The sequence below is a fragment of the Saccostrea cucullata genome, unplaced genomic scaffold (genome assembly GCF_032062105.1).
Source record: "Saccostrea cucullata isolate Sc308-1 unplaced genomic scaffold, CSIRO_AGI_Scuc_v1 ctg11120, whole genome shotgun sequence".
NCBI lineage: Eukaryota > Metazoa > Mollusca > Bivalvia > Ostreida > Ostreidae > Saccostrea > Saccostrea cuccullata.
This window is the reverse complement of record NW_026923336.1, coordinates 1-21050: the sequence shown is the minus strand read 5'-3', so window position 1 is coordinate 21050 and position 21050 is coordinate 1. Positions and strand designations below refer to the sequence as shown.

Genomic DNA, 21050 nt, shown 5'->3' with positions numbered 1-21050 from the left:
GATGTTGTGCGGAAAACTTACAAACTGGCTTTTAGAACATGACATGTCCTTATATATCTATGCATTAAATACCGTCTAGAAAAAATATCGTACAGTCTCAAATGATGAAGAAATAATATCGAGAAATACCGGTACCTACCATATCACACACAAAAAATTGCGTGACAGTAATGTCGTTTTCAAGATCCGACTTAATCTTACATACATACCTCCTGAAAAATTGTTTTTATGAGTCTAAATTCAAAGTACATATTAATAGTGTAAATAATAGTGTATATAACCCAGGTTTTATAAAGCCATCAATGTTGTAAACACCGCTCTTAAAAAATAAAATGTCTCGCACTTTAAATGCATCCCATGCAAGCAACACATCTATTTACTGCACTTGTGATACACTAATGAACCTTATTTTGCATTTATATTTTTCAACTTTAAAAGTCTTTAAATCAATTCTTTTTCTGCACATGCACTTCGGATATGTAGACCTATCATTTAATCCAGTCCATTCAATTTTGTACATGCCTTACTGAAAAATTCTTACATTTACCAATATTGTGAAAAACCAGAAGTCTCTGTCGTGACTGTAGCTCTACTGGTTTGTACTGATCAAAAACCGATGCACAGAATTATGTATCTTAGTGTAGTCTACTTGTGTGATAAGTTATATTGAAATCAGACCAAAACTGTAGAAGGAGTAGCATTTTAAAGGAATTCCACAGAAAATTCTACTTCTAGTAACCATGGCAACACTCTTCATTGAAATCAAAAACCGATGCACTATTATATGTATCTTAGTGTCGTTTACTTGTGTGCCAAGTGATAATGAAATCAGACCAAAACTGTAGAAGGAGTAGCGTTTTAAAGGAATTTCACAGAAAATTCTATTTTTAGTAACCATGGCAACATCTTTCATCGAAATCAAAAACCGATGCACTATTTTATGTATCTTAGTGTAGTCTACTTGTGTGCCAAGTGATATTGAAATGAGACTAAAACTGTAGAAGAAGTAGCGTCTTAAAGGAATTTCTCAGAAAATTCTATTTTCAGTAACCATGGCAACATCGTTCATCGAAACCAAAAACCGATGCACTATTTTATGTATCTTAGTGTAGTCTACTTGTGTGCCTAGTAATATTGAAATCAGACCAAAACTTTAGAAGGAGTAGCATTTTAAAGGAATTTCTCAGGAAATTCTATTTTTAGTAACCATGGCAACACCGTTCATCGAATTCAAAAACTGATGCACTATTTTATATATCTTAGTGTAGTCTACTTGTGTGCCAAGTTATATTGAAATCAGACTAAAATTGTAGGAGGAGTAGCGTTTTGAAAAATTGTTTACAGACAGACGGACAGACAGACAGACAGACGGACGGACGCCGGACGCATTACTATTGCATATGCTCTTCTGGTCTCTGACCAGTAGAGCTAAAAAATTATATTAATTTTAATCTAAATAATAATGAATATGTTTTTGTTTTCAAAGTCTCTCAGTTTCTGTTATCTCCTTGACACTTTCTTCACCTACATCTGTCTGCCTGCCTCTGCATTTACATCCACTCAATCCTCATCCTCTCTCAAGCTGTTTACCTGCAAGATCATACTAGTACACATGTATTGACACAAGGTTTAACAATACTGAGATAAATATTTTTAATATCAATGTTTTAAGATGCAAATTTCTTAATTGTTTAGCACTTGTCTTTTAATGAATTTTCTAATACCTCATTCAAAACAAATCGGATTCTGTGCTTGCCGTTTGTGATAGTCATCGACTGCATGGAATCTTTACCTACCATAATGCCAACATATTAAATAGTTGTATTTAAAACTTTTGGACCAATTTATTAAGAACTGTTTCTTTATAATGCAGAGAAGTGTATGAATACTTACTTTATTTTTAACTGTTAAAGGTTGCGTCACAGTCATTGTGGCTCGTGTAGAAATCTGTGCAGAAATGCAAGTTTTCTTTAAGGTATGAATCACAGGCCTTTAGATCGCTTAGAAAAAAAATTGAGGTGTTGAAAAAAAAATAAAGGTATGGAACTCTTTTCATAGGGTATCTACTATCGCCAATAAAATTCTTTAAAATCAAATGCTCTACAATTTTACTTTTTATCCATATATATTCATGTATAAACAACCTTCATTACTACCAAATTTCATTCCGTAATTCCTTATACTTCTCGAAATATTCTGAAATCAATTCCAAAATTGACCTTAATTTTTTTACTCGACATCAGCTTGGGCCTTCGGAGGGCTACACTAATTTTTAAGCAGGAACGACGGGACAAATTTTCCCCGGAGTTTATTCTAAACTCAATGAATATTTGCTCATTTGCATTGGAGCTTTACATGGATTTTCTGTAATTTGATCATACACTCTTACTAAGTCACAAACAACATTTTAGCGGTCTAATTGTTTTGAAAATTGAAAGGTATATAATGCATTCCGGGAAAAATCGTTCGACCATAGCTTCTTTTACATTAATAATCAACATGGAGGTGTAGTTGTTGATGCAGACGGCCGCCCACTTTTTTCCCAACCTTACTTATACCATAGGAAATGTTAATTGAAAGCCTGGTTGGCCCCCCACTTTTAGTGATGTACCGAAAATGTAGAATTTGAATTGGTACTGAAAGTAGTTGACACTGAGAAAAAGTTTACCTACCCCCCCCCCCAACCCCCACAAAAAAGAAATTTTCTCTGGCAGGCCCCCCACTTTCAAAAACGATGCTACGCGCCTGTGCTAAGTGTATAGTTATGACGAGCAATGGTGCCTCTTTCAAAAATTGATTGTGAATGTCGTGGCCTCTGGTTGAAAACATTAACCAAATTCAATTGTTGGAAAGTTTTTGCATAATGCTCAGGTGACCTATAAGGCCCAGGGGCCTCTTGTTTTATATAGCTATATACTGAAAGTAAGTTGTGCTAATAAAATAAAATTTGCATACTGTAGAAGTGGAAAACATTTGTGGTGTTTTTGATTTCCCTATGTTCGTGATTTAAGAATTTTCCGCGAACATAAATCCATATCTTGAATATCTCCGACATGCATTAATTTATTTATACAGTGATTTACGTCGCGAATTCGAATCCCATTTGTGGGACGTCGAGACGGGTCCTTCGGATGAGACTGTATAAACCGTCGTCCCATGTTGCAGAAGGTGCTAGTGTGAAAGTGCCGAGTGTAGGACAAAATTTCGCAGCTCCGGCATAAACGCACTTGCATATATGCAAAAATACTTTTGTGAGTAAATGCACATCATATGCAAAGCAAATATTTTGTGAGTAAAGATTTATCGTTGTACAAGAAAGGTAAGATTTTGGAGAAAAATCGTTATGCAAAACCGAGATTTTTTTCCTAAATGGCTATTCAAATCACGTACGTTTCTGTTGAAAGAAATAAACATTGTTATATGCAAAAATTTAACTGATTAATGGAATCCATCTTTAAAAATAAAATTGATTCAATAAAAGAATGAAAAACACCAAAAAGATCAGCTGTTAAACAGATACAATAGAAGGAACAGTTGCTATAAACCATTTGTTTTCATCGACTTAGGTCAGTCGCAGTCGAGATTCAAACTCCCGATCATGGAGCGATGGCTCTACCGACTGAGCTACCTTGAACGCATTAGAACAAATGTCTAATTAAAAAAAACATTAAATCATTAAAACAAATGTCTAAATTTCAAAAACTTAAACTGATCTCGTATATTAAAATGAATATTTTACTTCAACAAGAGGCCCATGGGCCTTATAGGTCACCTGAGCATCATGCAACAACTTTCAAAATGATTGAATTGGTTCATGTTTTAAGCTAGATGCTATGGCATTCACAATTTTGAAAGCGGCACCACTGCTAATCATAACTTTCCACTTAGAAATTGCTTAGTTTGTTTACTTAATACCCATAGGCAGGGTAGGGGAAAAATTAATTTCATCTAATCAGTAATATTGAGCAGTAATCAGAAGTGCCCCTGCCACACATGAACCCCTAACCCTAGATCTACACATTGCACAAGTTTGGAAAAGGCACACTTGCTTATCAAAAATGTTTGATTTCTGTACCAAGGAGCAGATTTCAATTCATTTTCAGTATATAACTAGAGCACCCTCCCCCCTTTAGTACCCCTGACCCTGGAGCCTTGAAACTCACAATTCTGAAAGAAGAACCCTTGCACAACATAACTATATAGTTAGATCATCTGCTTATTACCAAGGAGCAGAGAAAAAGATTTTCATAGATGTAATGTATTTTCACTATATAATCAATAGAGCCCTGCCCAAACACCAGAACCCCTGACTATGGGGCCACGAAATTCATGATTTTTTTAAAAGAAGCATTCTTGTTCATTATAACAATGTACTTAGTTAGTTTATTTAATACCCAGAGGCAAAAGAAGAAGATTTTTAAAGAAATGATGCATTTTCACTATATAGTCAATAAAGCCCCGCCCTAACACCAGAACCCCAAACCCTGGGGCCATAAAATTCACAATTTTGGAAGAGGCACTTTTGCTCATCACAACTTTGTACTTAGTTAATTTATTTACATGTAATACTCAGGAGCAGAGATTGATTGATTGTATACTGTTTAACGTCGTCCCTCTCCAGAATATTTCACTGATATGGAGACGTCACCATTGCCGGTGAAGGGCTGCAAATTTAGGCCTATGCTCGGCACTTACGGCCTTTGAGCAGGGAGGGATCTTCATCGTGCCATACCTGCTGTGACACGGGGCCTCGGTTTATACGGTCTCTTCCGAAGGACCGCCCCATTTAGTCGCCTTTTACGACAAGCAAGGGGGTACTGAGGATCTATTCTAACCCGGATCCCCACGGGGCCAGGAGCAGAGAAGAAATGATGCATTTTCACTATAGAATCAATAGAGCCCCGCCTTAACACCCGAACCCCTGACCATGGGGCCATAAAATTCACAATTTTGGTAGGCACTCTTGTTCATCATAACTATGTACTCAGTTAGATTATTGAACACCCAGGACCAGAGAAGATTTTCAAAGAATTAATGCAGGGGATGCTCTCTCCTCCATGGCAACTGATCCCACCTCTGATGTTTTGGAGGTCCGTGTTTGCTCTGCTACTAGTTTGTATTGCTTTATGGACTTTTAATCTTGAACACTTTTCATTATCTCCATATGTTTCATTTGGTACTAGTATTTTAAACCCCTTGGGATTTTAATCTCGTCTGTTCAGACTGTTAAACACTTAACAATCTAAAGTTTAATATCATTTACATGTTTTAATGTATTAAAATATACTTCAAACTTCTTTTTAACTTTCGGAACGTTTTAGTTTGTTTGAAAGTTAATTTTTGTTTATTCAAACATTTCAATTTTGAAATAAGATAAACACCGAATTTTTAGAATTTGACAATTCATTATTCTCAAAATATAAAGGCTCTTTTGCTTGACCATTAACATTTTTAACATAGTTTCAAATTCAATCTGGGTAAGGAATTGAATATTTTGAATTTATGAACTAAAATTCCAATGAATCAAATTTTAAAAATTGCTATTGGCATTTTAAGGAGGAATGCCACACCAACTTTTTATGTTATAGATCTCTGAGTAAACCTTTTTAAACAATGGTTTCAGCATTGAAAGGCCGGCATTTTATGGGGTTTTTTTGTGTGTGCGTATTTTTTCAAAAAAAAAAAAATTAAAAAAAAGAATTATTTCAACCAAATTAGATGCTTTCTTATGAAAAATTTTGCTGTAAATGAATGCATCACATTAATACCTAATAAAATATGTACAGTAAACCCGTATAGATATTTAAATTTTTTGAATAAAAAAAATATTTATGAAAATAAAACACAGAATTTTTGAATATTTTTAAAACTTGTGGTTAAAATCTTAAAACCAGTCACAACTAGGGAGAACATGTTCGTTAAGCATATTTCTAAAAAGAAATTGAAACGAAATAGCCAAATTTTAAAGAAATTACTTTTTTTAAATTTTGGCCAATCCCGATCAAAATCAAACCGATGCTAACCATAATTGCACAATGATTGGAAATAACATTTCCTTTAAAACACTAGTCTGTTTAGGTGTATTAAGGGTTAATTCATTGTTTAACTTGACAATCAAATAGATTTCTTCATTGTAAATACATGAAAGAGGCAATAAGTTTGTATTTTATTCATTTTGTGTTAATTTTGATCGGGTTAGGTCCAAAATATTAAAAAGTAAATTTCTCTAAATTTTCTCAATTTCATAAAATATGATTGACAAATATGTTCTCCTCAGTTGTGACTAGTTTTATGGTGTTTTTAAGCTTAGGTTTAAAAATATCCACAAATAATGTGTTTTACTTTCATAAATAATTTTTGATAAAAAAAATTAAAAAGTCTAAGCAGCTTTCTTTACATATTTTATTAGAACTTCAAATGATGCATTCATTTACAGCAAACTTTTAACTCGAAAACATCTTATTTGGATATAAATATTTTTTTTTCATTTTCTTTGAAAAAAATTAATGTAAAATAATTCAGAGCTAATATCGGCCTTTCAATACTGAAACCATTGTTTAAAAAGGATGACTCAAAGATCTGTAAAATAAAAGTTGTTGTGGCATTCCACCATAAATTCTGATTGATCTAAATTTCTCAAAATGTTTTTTTTTAAATTGAAATTTAAGGGTTTGAAGTAATTTAGATTAAAATGTTTCTCTGATCTCTCGAATCAAAGTCTTCAGATGTAGATACAATGCAGAGAGGAAGTATAGTTTTATCATTGTGCCATGAAGACCCTACACAAAGATTATGTTTCTTCAATGTAAGGCACAAACAAGAAGACGTTCAACTGCAAATACATGTCTGACCTGTTTTAACATTTGTCACTTTATACACAAACATGTTTTCAAAGGAATGTCTAATTATAAAAAGTCCTTGATTTTTGGATGAGTAATAAAATGTGTTTTCAAATAATTACAGGTATAGCTGTACATTGTTAGCTCTACTGGTCAGAGACCAGAAGAGCTTATGCGATAGTAATGCGTCCGTCGTCCGTCCGTCTGTAAACAATTTTTCAAAATGCTACTCCTCCTACAGTTTTGGTCTGATTTCAATATAACTTGGCACACAAGTAAACTACACTAAGATACATAATTCTGTGTATCGGTTTTTGATTTCAATGAACGGTGTTGCTGTTGCTACTCAAAATAGAATTTTTTAATGAAAATCATTCAAAACGCTACTCCTCCTACAGTTTTGGTCAGATTTCAATATAACTTGGCACGCAAGTAGACTATACTAAGATACATAATTCTGTGTATCGGTTTTTGATTTCAATGAACGGTGTTGCCGTTGTTACTAAAAATAGAAAAATTTTTGAAAATCATTCAAAATGCTTCTCCTCCTACAGTTTTAATCTGATTTCAATATAACTTGGCACACAAGTAGACTACACAAAGATACATAATTCTATGTATCGGTTTTTGATTTCGATGAACGGTGTTGCCGTTGTTACTAAAAATAGAAAAAATTGTGAAAATCATTCAAAACGCTACTCCTCCTACAGTTTAAATCTGATTTCAGTATAACTTGGCACACAAGTAGACTACACAAAGATACATAATTCTGTAAAGCGGTTTTTGATTTCGATGAATGGTGCTGTCATTGTTACTAAAAATAGAATTATTAAAAAAATACTTTCAAAATGCTACTCCTCCTAGTTTTGGTCTGATTTTATTATAACTTGGCACACAAGTAGACTACACTAAGATACATAATTCTGTATATTGGTTTTTGATTTCAAAGAACGGTTTTGCCGTTGTTACTAAAAAATAGAGAATTCTTTGAAAAACATTTAGAATGCTACTCCTCCTACAGTTTTGGTCAGATTTCAATATAACTTGGCACACAAGTAGACTACACTAAGATACATAATTCTGTATATAGGTTTTTGTTTCAATTAACGGTGTTGCTGTTGTTACTTAAAAAAGAAATTTCTTTGAAATACATTTAAAATGCTACTCCTCCTTCAGTTTTGGTCTGATTTCAATATAACTTGGCACACAAGTAGACTACACTAAGATACATAATTCTGTATATCGGTTTTTGTCATTATTCTATTTGTTATATTTACAGTATTTTGTTTCGTTTGTAAGGGATTTATTGTACAGAGAGGCGTGGCTGTCGAGTCGCGCAGCGACGAGACGGCCACGCCTCTCTGTATAATAAATTCCTTACAAACGAAACAAAATATCTGTAAATGACTTTTGTCATGGTTATTTGCATATTCATTAAATAGTGAAGTAAAAAGTATATAAAATCTATTTATAAATATGCAAAGCATGTGTCTCTAGCTGAAGCACCAAACTGCACGCGACATGACGTCATCAGTCTATCCTAAATGCACAGCGTCAAACTGCGCCGAAACTTAGACCACGATGGAGCTGGACGAGCTTGATTTCTTAATAAGTGATTTAGACGATATAACTCTTTCACAAATATGTGAAGTTATTGAAAATGAGGAGTGTGCATTAGAAGGAATCAACGACATGAGTATCGGAGATTTTGATTTCGGATTTCTTTTCGGAGAACAAGAAGAACTTTTAAAAACTGAGCCACCCCCAGAAATCCCCGAACCATCGGCATCCCCAGAAACCGACGAACCACAGGGGAGGTTTGCAAGACCCATAACCGATAAGGAAATCAAGCTTCTCACGGAAGATCAGGAGTGTAAGAATACCAAGTCTAACACGAGGTGGGCATTTGGCGTTTGGAGAAAATGGCGGGAGCAGAGAAATAAACTTTCGTCAAATACCGGTGAGTTTATTCCAGAATTTTCTGCAATGGACGCTTCTTGTATGGACTATTGGTTGCAAAGATTTGTCGTTGAAGTTCGCAATCAAAAGGGGAATGAATACACGCCCAAATCCTTATATTATCTTATGTGTGGTTTGCTGCGACATTTGCGTGATATTGAAATATTTGGAATGAACTTTCTTGACCATAATGACGATAGATTTGCGCGGACACGTAAAGTACTCGACGCCCGAATGAAAAGCCTCGTAGCCCAGGGGATAGGAACGACCGTGCGACAGGCCGACCCAATACTGCCAGAACAAGAAGATATTCTGTGGGAAAAGGGTGTACTGGGGCAAAATTCCGCCATTTCCTTACAAAACACAGTTTTCTTCTATGCCTGTAAAGTGTTTGGACTTCGCGGATGTGATGAGCATCGTCAACTCATGTGCGAACAGTTCAAACTTGGGTCTGATGCGCAGGGGCAATTCATTCAGTTTGTGGGCAGACAGAACAAGACCTACCAGGGAGGATTACGTCAAATGCAGCTCAGCAATAAAAACATAAAGCATTACTGTAAGCTGGGTAAGTCTTCTGATTAAATAAGTTACATTAATTTAAAGTTTGAATATATCATGTCAATAGATCTATAAATTGCAGGTTTAGATTCTTAGCGCCCCCCCCCCCCGACTTTTTGTTAAATACCGAGTGTCAGATAGAAATAATAGGCCTAGATCTATAGGCAATTTACATTGGGGTGTAGTGTAAGTGGTAGCCTATCATATGAAAAAAAATGGTATTGCAAGAATTTGGACCCCCCCCTCCACTTTTAATATGTTTCAGACGTGGTTTTCTGTTATTATATTATTGTTACTGTTTTACAGGGGATCGAAGTCTTTATGAAATTTTCGACTTGTATCTGACAACACTGGGCAACGATGGACTGTTCTACCGAAAGCCTTTACCTGGTCCCGAGATCCGATTTGGTACTCAAGCACTTGGAATGAACAAGCTCAAGTCGATGATGAAGGAAATGTGTGCGGCCGGTGGTTTAACAGGCAACTTTACAAACCACTCTGGTAAAAGAACCTGCGCAACTCAGATGTATTTGTCCGGAATCGATGAGCAAGAAATAATGGCGCGTACAGGTCATCGTTCGGAGAAAGCTGTCCGAAAGTACAAGAGATCGTCTGATAAAAATACTTGAAACAGTTAGTTCCGTACTGGATCCGCCCGCACCAAAGAAGATCAAAGTTGAACCACCGACTTGTTCTTTAAATGCCGCTACAGCTGCTGAAGACGAACCCATGGAATTTGATGTGAAATGTTCTAATAATTCAATTTCTCGTAGCACAAGAAACCCAGGAAACAGGAGTGTTCTCTCGGAAATTACTGAAAAAGCTCTGTTTCAAAATTGTCAATTTTCTTTCAATTTCAATTGAATTTGAATAATCCCTGTATTAAATTTGTGTTATGCAATGTTCTTTATATGTACAATGTAAGAAGCAAGTACAGCACTGTTTATGTTACAGCTACTTTTCTCTTTCTTTATTACAAGTACAAACCAGTAGAGCTTCAGTCTCGACAGAGACTTCTGGTCTGGTTTGTTTTTGTTCATTGAGAGAAAAAAGTCGTTTTATGAAATAAACATATCTTGTCAATTTGATTTTCTTGTCAGTTTATCAATATTGAAACCAAAACGTTTAAAAGACTGCAGTTAGTATACAGAATAGAAAATAACAAAGTCGCCAATCTTCGACGTTTGAATTGTCCTTATAAGTTGTGAGTTTTGTTTTCACTAAGAGTAGACGGAAATCAGTCTCTTTGAAAGATAGTGGAGATTGTCATGATCTCAAAACCGGTTTTTTCCACGGAGAGAATTTAATGTAGGTATTAGGGTCAATATAAAAAAAAGCAGCTATTTATGTCACTGTTATGCTAATTTCATTTTTTAATTTTTTGAATGTCGAAAACGATCATATAACAAATAATGGACTATATATTTTCTATTGCACGTAAGAAAAAAAGTTAAATAATTTGTATTTGAATGAATATAAGAATTCAATCACTTAAATCAGCCGGTTTTACCCTGTCAATAGAAATGTACGTTCTGTTTGGCTGATAAATACACTCTAAATTATTAAATATATTATCAAAAATAATATGTAATTATGAATTACACAGTAAGAGGAATGTTTTTAAAAGTACAAAATATGTGCCCCATCCTCCATTAGAACAAAAACAGTTCTAAATATGTCTGTACATGAATTCTTTGTCATTGGTGTAACCAATTTTACTTTGTCGGAAAAGAGTTGTCATTCTTAGTGAATGACATCTTAACTAGTCCTGAGTTATATGACATCACTTCCTGTAAAAGACTGCAGACGCCATTTTTGTGTTTCATGGCTTGTGTTATGTCGACGAGCTTCTGATGACAAAAAGGTAACAAATACAATAATGCTTTGTCACTGGTGTTGTAGTAATTATGTCTAATCATTTGTAGATAGAATTCTGATTATCTAACTAAGTGTTTTCTAGACATTTACTAAACAAACTGTGAAGATGACCTTTTCACTCTGAAAGGACATTTGAGTAAGCAGCCACATATTCTGTAATGTTTGTCATTGGCGTTACTGTCATAAGTGTTACTGCTTCAAAGTAACACCAGTGATGAGTTTAGTTACACCAGTGACAGATTATGTACAAATAATTACACATTCTTTTTATTTTTTGGATAAAATGGAACTTCATTTTTATTCTACAACTTATATCAATTTTAATTTAAATTTAAGGGTCTTTAATTTAATTTATAATTTCTTTTATCTAATTGAAATCAAAATTTAGTTACAATGGTAACGCCTATGACATGTACATGTAATACCAATGACAATAGTGTTATAAAACGAATTTTTCTTTTTCAAATAAATAAATGTTAATTTTGTTAAGCTGATAAACTATTGAAGGATTGTATTTATATCATTCTAAAAAAGTTAAGTTTATGCAATTTTGCAATTTATCTCAAAAAGAGACTTTTAGATACAATGGTAACGCCTATGACATGTACATGTAATACCAATGACAATAATATTATAAAATGAACTTTTCGTTTAAAATAATGTATTTTTTATTTTATTATGCTGATAAATTGTAAAAGTATAGCATACATGTCAGTTGAAAATATAAAAGTTTGTACAATTTTGCAATTTATCTTAAAGAAAGATACTTTTGGGTGCAATGGTAACGCCTATGACATGTATGTGTAATACCAATGACAATAGTATTATACAAGGATTTTTTTTTCTTTAAAGATAATGTATTGTTTATTTTATTAAGCTGGTAAATGGAAAAGGATAGCACCTATGCCAATTGAAATAATCAAAGATTATCTAATTTTGCTATTTTTCTCATTAAAGAAAATTATAAGTACAAGGTAACGCCAATGACATGTGTATGTAATACCAATGAACTTAGCATCAATTTGATATAAACACTTTTGCCTAAATCATATATTGATCATTTTAAAATGCTGATATAAATTGCCTTGATAAAGAGCCACAAATTTGTTATTGTGTTTCCTTTAGGTCATGGCATTAACAAATGCAGAGAAGCAGAGAAGATATCGGGAAAAGAGAGATAGTGACCCTCAAAGAAGGTCAGAGTACCTGCAAAAGAAAAGACAAAAATATATCCAAGATGTAGCTGTCGGGAAACGCAAACACATTGAACAGTTGTCTTCAAGAGATCAACGTCAGCTACGAAGAACATGGCGAAAAAATCAAAAAGTCAGCAGAAAGAGAAAGAAGGACAAACAGAATTTATTAACCCCTCCGGATTCTCCAATACTTCTTCAACCACATCAACAATGTTCTGGAACCAAACGTCGGGAGAAGTCTAGAGCACAATGTTATCGTGATAAGAGAAAGTTACAAGAGCAGCTGCTAGAAGAGAGAAAGAAAAAAATGATGTATATGAAGAGATGGTTGAGAGAAAAAGAGAAAAACAAAAAATGTCCTGCAGATGAATCACCCCACACAAAGTCCAAAAAATTGTTGAGAGGTGTGAAATTTAACTTTCCATCTAAAAAGAAAAAATCCACTGTCAGACGTTCTCTAGAGTTCCACTTTGTGCTTACAAAAGCTTTAAGGCAAAAGTACAGGAGAGGAAGTCAAAAACTGAAACGTACAATGTCAAATGTTCTCTCGTCCAACATTTTACGTAAATATTGCTTTCTGAACAAAGCAAAAGTGGAAATTGGCATGCAAAACAAAAAAAATCAGAAGAGAAACTAGTGCTAATTGTAACGGGGACCGTTACAGATGTTCCCCAAACGCTCCCCAACTCCCTTTTGGTGCCATTTTCCCTGTAAGCTTCATTAATTAAGACAAACTCTGTGCATTTTTGACTTAAACAACGTTTTCCCAGAAGGATACAAATTATAATCAACTTTTAGCATTGCACCCAAGCACATGTGAATGCATGTGCGTTATGACCATATCATCTTGTCTACACTATCTATTTTAATATACTATATATTAAAGCATTCAGTCTAAAGTAATAAAAACCACTCAATCAATTGTATTTTTAATTATACTCATTCACAATGCACGCACGTGCGTGCACGTGCATGATGACCATACCTTTTTGTAGGAGTCCCTTACATCTATCTATGTTCTAAATCCCATTCTGTTTGGTTGAAAAACAAGGGAGTTATAGCCATTTCAAGTTTCAGCCAATCATATTGCAGCACACGTGCATGCGCGTGATTTCATAAATTTTTTTCTATATCATTTTATAGGATATCCTAATGTATGACTATGTTTAAAATTTCAAAGAATTTCGTCAAAAAACAAAGGAGATATAGCCATTTCAAGTTTCAGCCAATCAGATTGCAGCACGCGCACATGCGCATGCTTTCATGAAAATTCTTATATATCATTCTGCAGATCTTCATAATGTAGGACTATGTTCAAAATTTCAAAGAATTATGACAAAAAACAAGACAGATATTGAGACTTTAGGTTCAGCCAATCAGAGCGAAGCGCACGTGCATGCGCGTGAGATCTTGCTATTCTGACCATGCTATCTTGTCTATACTACTAATGTATCCTTACATTATGAGTTTCAAAAAATTTCATCGAAAAATAGAAAAGTTACGGCAATATCCATTATATTGGTCATTCCACGTGTTGCACGTGCGCGCTCTTGCAAGCACGTGCGCGCAAAATGACCTTCGTTCGGCACATCTACACAAGACACCTATTAACCCTAAAAAGGTTTTAACTTAGTTTGGTGAACAGTTTCTGAGAACACTTCCGGACAAAAAAAGTACCGGAGAAGAAATAAGAAGAAAAAAGAACTAGTGCTAATTGTAACGGGAACCGTTACAGATGTTCCCCAAACGCTCCCCAACTCCCTTTCGGTGCCATATTCCCTGTAAGCTTCATTAAATAACACAAACTCTATGGATTTGAGACTTTGAAAACGTTTACCCAGAAATGTACCATGCTCATTCAAATTTTAGCATTGCATGTGTGCGCATGTGAATGCATGTACGTAATGACCATATCATCTTGTCTACACAATCTATATATTTTAATATACTAAATATTAAAATATTTAATCCAAGAGTATTGAAAAAATTCGCCCATTCAAGTGTATTTTTGATTTTACCCATTTCGCGTGCACGCACGTGCATACATGAGCATGGTGATCATACCTTCTTGTAGAAGTCCATTATATATATATCTATGTTCCAAATCCCATCTTGTTTGGTTGAAAACCAAGGGAGTTATAACTGTTTAAAGTTTCAGCCAATCAGATTGCAGCTCACGTACACGCACGTGTATGCATGTGCATGGTGACCATACCTTCTTGTAGAAGTTCATTTTATATATCTATGTTCAAAATCCCATCAAACCAAGGGAGTTGTAGCTATTTAAAGTTTCAGCCAGTCAGATTGCAGCGCACGTGCATGCACGTGTTTTCATGATAATTTCTATATATCATGTTGTAGGACATCCTAATGCATGGCTATGTTCAAAATTTCAAAGGATTTCGTCAAAAAACAAGAAAGATATTGAGACTTTAGTTTCAGCCAATCAGAGCGAAGCGCACGTGCATGCGCGTGAGATCTTGCTTTTTTGATCATGTCATCTTGTCTACACTACTAATATATCCTTAAATTATAAATTTCAAAAGATTTCATCAAAAAATAGAAAAGTTACCGCTATATCCATTATATTGGTCATTTCACGTGTTGCACGTGCTCGCTCTTGCAAGCACGTGCGCGCAAAATGGCATGTTGACAATGTCATCTCATCTACATTTATAATATGTCTATATATTCTAAATATCAAAGCATTACATCAAAAAATGTAAAAGTTACGGCAATTTCAAGTATATTGGTCATTTCACGTGTTGCACGTGCGCGCTCTTGCAAGCACGTGCCCGCAAAATGACCCTTGTTCCGCAAATCTACATAACATGCCTACTTATCCTAAAAAGGTTTCCCCTTAATCGGATGTGTACTTTACAAGATCATTCGCGGACAAAATTTTCCCAAGAAGAAAAATAATAAAAATAAGAAACAGAGTAAAAACAATATGTTCCCCAACTTCGTTTGGGGAACATAATAATAATAATAATAACTAGTGCTAATTGTAACGGGAACCGTTACAGATGTTCCCCAAACGCTCCCCAACTCCCTTTTAGTGCCATATTCCCTGTAATATACTATATATGAAAGCATTCAGTCCAAAAATTTTAAAAATCACTCATACAAGTGTATTTCTAATTTCATTCGTTCCAAATGCACGCACGTGCGTGCACATGCATGATGACCATACTTTCTTGTAGGAGTCCCTTATATTTATCTATGTTCTGAATCCCATCCTGTTTGGTTGAAATACAGGGGAGTTATAGCCATTTCAAGTTTCAGCCAATCAGATTGCAGCACACGTGCATGCGCGTGATTTCATGATTTTTTTTCTATATCGCATTGTAGGATATCCTAATGAATGACTATGTTTTAAATTTCAAAGCATTTCGTCAAAAAACAAAGGAGATATAGTCATTTAAAGTTTCAGCCAATCAGATCGCAGCACACGTGCATGCGCGTAATTTCTTGAAATTTTTTGTATATCATATTGCAGGACATCCTAATGTATGATTATGTTTTAAATTTCAAAGCATTTCGTCAAAAAACAAAGGCGATATAGTCATTTAAAGTGTCAGCCAATCAGATTGCAGCACACGTGCATGCGCGTGATTTCATGAAATTTTTTCTATATCATATTGTAGGATATCCTAATTCATGACTATGTTTTAAATTTCAAAGCATTTCGTCAAAAAACAGAGATGATACTGAGATTTTTGTTTTAGCCAATCAGAGCGCAGCGCACGTGCATGCGCGTGAGTTCGTGCTAATTTGACAGTGTCACATTATCTACACTATTAATATATCTTTATATAATGAGTTTCAAATCATTTCATTAAAAAATGTAAAAGTTATAGCTATATTAAGTATATAAGTCATTTCACGTGTTGCACGCGCACGCACGTGCAGGCGTATGCGCGCAAAATGACCTTCGTTCCGCACATCTACACTACACACCCATTAACCCTAAAAAGGTTTTAGGTCAGTTGGGTGAACAGTTTCTGAGAACACTTCCGGACAAAAAAGTACCGGAGAACAAATAAGAAAAAAAAAGAATAATAATAATAACTAGAGCAAAGCTCGTTGCAAAGCAACGAGTAGGTCTTCCGTCCTGTTTGACCGGAAGTAGCATTAATTTTTAAAAAAATGAGAAATAACGCCTAAAAATGGTTTGAATCCTTTAACGCTATGTTAAATGCAAAAATAAGCAATTTTTTGCTACTTCCGGTTTGACCGGAAGTGACGACAATGGACGAAAAAATTATTTTTTTGCTTCTAGAGACATTTGTTACCAAAAAACTTGTCAAGAACGGCAAAAATACGCGTTTTTCGACTACTTCCGGTTTGGCCGGAAGTGACGACGCCGGACGTTTTCTGACGACTTCAATAGATTAAGCTTGTCATTTTGAACAACTTTGCTTCTTTGACGTATTACAAATTCTCAATACGTTTTGAGATATAAAGAAAAAACTGTTGGCCCCTCTAGGCCCTTAAATTTAGGGGCCAGCCCTTTTTTCGAGATATCATTTGAAAGATCTTTACATTCTGCACTTCTTTTGTTCTATACGTTTTCACAAAATATTTTCAGGTAAAAAGATATCGAAGAAAAGGTGTGAGAAATTTTGAAATTTGTGATACGTCTATTTTCGGGCCATAGCGAGCGCCGACGAGCGTCACTTCCGGTAAATTTGATATACCTGATGCACCTCTCCAGACATAGCTCTACCTAGCCACAAAGTTTGAAGTTTCTATCTAGAGCCGTTTTTCGGGAAAATTGTGGACAAAATGACCCTTAAAAATCAGAAAATCGACGATATCTCTAGACCGGAAGTGACGTCATCGAAACGGAAAAAAACGCATAAGGTTCAAGTGATGTTCCATACGTCCTGAAAGTTTCATAAGATTTTGTTGAGCCGTTTTCGAGAAATCGCGTGCACAAAATCGGTAAGAAAAAAAAAATAATAATAAAAGTGAAAAAGAAACCGAAGAAAAACAATAAGGTCTTCCGCTGAAGACGGAAGACCGTAACTAGTGCTAATTGTAACGGGAACCGTTACAGATGTTCCCCAAACGCTCCCCAACTCCCTTTCGCTGCCATGTTCCCTGTAAGCTTCATTAAATAAGACAAACTCTGTGCATTTTTGACTTTTACAACGCTTTCCCAGAAGGATACCAATTATATTCAATTTTTAGCATTGCACCCAAGCGCATGTGAATGCATGTGCGTTATGACCATATCATCTTGTCTACACTATTTATGCATTTTAATATACTATATATTAAAGCATTCAGTCCAAAAGTAATAAAAATCACTCATTCAAGAGTTTGTTTTAAATATACTCGTTTCAAATGCACGCACGTGCGTGCACGTGCATAATGATCATATCTTCTTGTAGGAGTCCCTTACATCTATCTATGTTCTAAATCCCATCCTGTTTGGTTGAAAAACAAGGGAGTTATAGCCATTTAAAGTTTCAGCTAATCAGATTGCAGCACACGTGCATGCACGTAATTTAATGATTTTTTTTAATATCATTTTGTAGGATATCCTAATGCATGACTATATATTAAATTTCAAAAAATTTCGTCAAAAAACAAAGGAGAAATAGCAATTTAAAGTTTCAGCCAATCAGATTGCAGCACACGTGCATGCGCGTGATTTCATGATTTTTTTTCTATATCATTTCGTAGGATATCCTAATGCATGACTATATTTTAAATTTCAAAGAATTTCGTCAAAAAACAAAGGAGAAATAGCCATTTAAATTTCAGCCAATCAGATTGCAGTACACGTGCATGCGCGTGATTTCATGATTTTTTTTCTATATTATTTCGTAGGATATCCTAATGCATGACTATATTTGAAATTTCAAAGAATTTCGTCAAAAAACAAAAGGAGATATTGCCATTTAAAGTTTCAGCCAATCAGCTTGCAGCACGCGCACATGCGCATGCTTACATGAAAATTCTTATATATCATGCGGTAGATCTTCATAATGTAGGACTATGTTCAAAATTTCAAAGGATTATGACAAGAAACAAGAAAGTTATTGAGACTTTAGTTTCAGCCAATCAGAGCGAAGCGCACGTGCATGCGCGTGAGATCTTGCTATTTTGACCATGCTGTCTTGTTTATACTACTAATGTATCCTTACATTATGAGTTTCAAAAAATTTCATCAAAAAATAGAAAAGTAACGGCAATATCCATTATATTGGTAATTTCACCTATTGCACGTGCGCGCTCTTGCAAGCACGTGCGCGCAAAATGACCTTTGTTTGGCAACTCTACATAACATGCCTACTAACCCTAAAAAGGTTTCACCTAAGTCAGATGTGTAGTTTACAAGATCACTCGTGGACAAAATTTTCCCAGGAAGAAGAAAAATAATAATAACTAGAATCTTGTTGCCATGGCAACAAATAAGTCTTCCGTTCTTCTAAATCTGTTAGAATTTGCTTTTTTTCTCTGCAAAAACATAGAAATCATATCTACTCTAAAAGAAAAAAAAATGCAAAAAGGTCTTTCAGTACTTAAGGTACTTTGATTTTCATGATCAATCATTTTGGCACTTATAAGAGCTACATATGTATCATAGACAAACTAACAGACGAACGAACACCGTACTCTCATAAACTTTACTGTGTTTATGTTTTGGCACAATTGTGATGGTGTTATAAAAATGTCATGAACTATAAGTTAGTACCACATAAAACGTAAAGTCGTTGATTTTTAAAGTAATACTATCGAGATTTACCAGCAGAAAGATGAATTTATTAAATTACAGGAATTATTCAGCAATCGATTAATTGATTATATGTTGTTTAACGTCCTTCTCGAGAATTTTTCACTCCACTCGCCGGTGGAGACTGCAAAATGTTGTCCTATAACTTGGCGCTTATCGCCACTGAGCAGTGGGGAATCTTTTTGAGCCAGTACCATCAGACATACGGGACCTCGATTTAAACGATCTCGTCTGAAGGACCGGTCTCCACGTCCCACAACTGAAGTCAATAACATAGGTGCTTGGTTTCAGGATTGTGTATTATGTATTTTTCTATGTGTGTCTGAATACCATCATCAAAATAAAAATAAAAATTCGCTGAAATTAGCACGTTTTAAAAATGTCATATTTACTGTATATAAAGAGAGTAAAGGAGCATGACTCTCCATCTTTTATATCAGGGGGTACCTCGGTTCACACTTAATTTTCATCTATCTCTACATTTTTCCTACTAGTGTCGGGTGAGATCTAGCTTCAAAAATGATTGATTAACGCCTTTCAAACGTCTGCCGATTTGAACTTGCCATAGAAAACATGCAGTAAACCCAAAACGTCCTCAATTCTTGACCTGTTTATTCGAAAGCAACGGAAGTGCTAATTTTCAAGGGAACAGAAACTGTTTTTTGGACTCAGAGAAAAATATTTCATAGAAAGATATGCATATTGAGAGTTTTTCATTCATTTAGAACATAGGATGCGTGCCTTATTTGCGCAGGAAAAATATTCAAAGACAATGTACTATTTGTGAGCAGAAATCACTATTGTTTACTTATATTGGGAAATCAATGAAAATAATTAATCAAATTTCTTACTGTTGGTCTACTTTATTGCTAAAAATATTTTAATCTATTATAAATTATGTAATTAACGGTATATAACAATTTCTTTAATCTTATACATCTAAGGGCAGATCACTCTAACTGCATAAAACTACCCAATAAATAGAGGTCTTTCGTGTGCAGTGTTTAGAGCGTCCTTAACGATGAAAAATGTAGAGGCGTCCCGGAATTATATAGAAAATCAAGAGAGCTCAGAAACCGCGCCAAACTTGTTCTCTCTAGATTTTCCGTGTAATTCCGAGACGCCTCTACATTTTTGTCCCCCGCTTGAAAATTGGGGGATATTAATTTGGGTTTGTCCGTCCGTCCGTCCGTCTTTCTGTCTGTCCGTAACGCTTTCGTTTCCACACGATATCTCGAGAACCCTTTGAGCTTTTACAATGAAATTTTACATAACAATTCCCTGTGACCTAAGAAAGACCCCTATTGATTTTGAGGTCAAAAGGTCAAAGTTCAAGGTCGTAAATTTATACATTCTGACTGTGCAACACTATCCTTTTCGGGCGATATTTCACGAAGATTTTGAGCTTTTGCAATGTAATTTTATACCAAAAGTCCCTAGGACCTCTCTCACCCCTCTCAAAGTGTCCCACCCCGTTTGTTTTATAAGTATTTATTGTATTATGTGTCGCTATTTTTAGCACAGGGACATGAGAAGAGTTACTATGTATAAACAGGTTCTCGGCGGACTCTATATTCTTATTACATCTATTAAAACTGTTTAATAAAGGTTCAAATTAGACACCACGCATTGTGTTAAATTTTGAAAATATCGAACGTGAATACATACATGTATGTGACTTCATCTTTGTATATATAGTTAAAATAAAAAGTTGACGGTAGAGCGGTGCCGTGGCGTAGTGGTATATCTCTCGCTTTGCATGCGAGAGATACGGGTTCGATTCCAGGATGATGTAATATTCTTTTTTTCTGATTTTTTTTTTACTAAATGATAGTATTCAGCATGTGAAATGAAAAATTTATTAGATGTGGC

The 21050-nt window shown here is 34.8% G+C and overlaps 2 protein-coding genes across 2 annotated transcripts; both read left to right on the top strand.

The window, feature by feature from the left end:
* Positions 1–8178: 8178 nt before the first annotated feature.
* Positions 8179–10241, top strand: LOC134263764 (zinc finger MYM-type protein 2-like). Its single transcript, XM_062746143.1, has 2 exons — positions 8179–9363; positions 9663–10241. Exons 1-2 carry the CDS (start codon positions 8421–8423, stop codon positions 9983–9985), a joined length of 1266 nt encoding a protein of 421 aa, XP_062602127.1. The 5' UTR covers positions 8179–8420; the 3' UTR covers positions 9986–10241.
* Positions 10242–12362: 2121 nt separating this feature from the next.
* Positions 12363–12957, top strand: LOC134263762 (GRB10-interacting GYF protein 2-like; the record flags this gene model as incomplete). The annotated part of the gene is made up of 1 exon (XM_062746142.1): positions 12363–12957. A coding segment is annotated over exon 1 (595 nt), but the record flags the coding sequence as incomplete, so codon positions are not given.
* Between the last annotated feature and the right edge of the window lie 8093 nt (positions 12958–21050).

What these genes read in the sequence shown, in the direction of transcription:
- LOC134263764 (XM_062746143.1), top strand. Translation starts at nt 8,421, where the DNA reads ATGGAGCTGGACGAGCTTGATTTCTTAATAAGTGATTTAGACGATATA. An exon ending in AAAGCATTACTGTAAGCTGG is followed by an intron (nt 9,364 to 9,662) that starts GTAAGTCTTCTG and finishes ACTGTTTTACAG; the next exon opens with GGGATCGAAGTCTTTATGAA.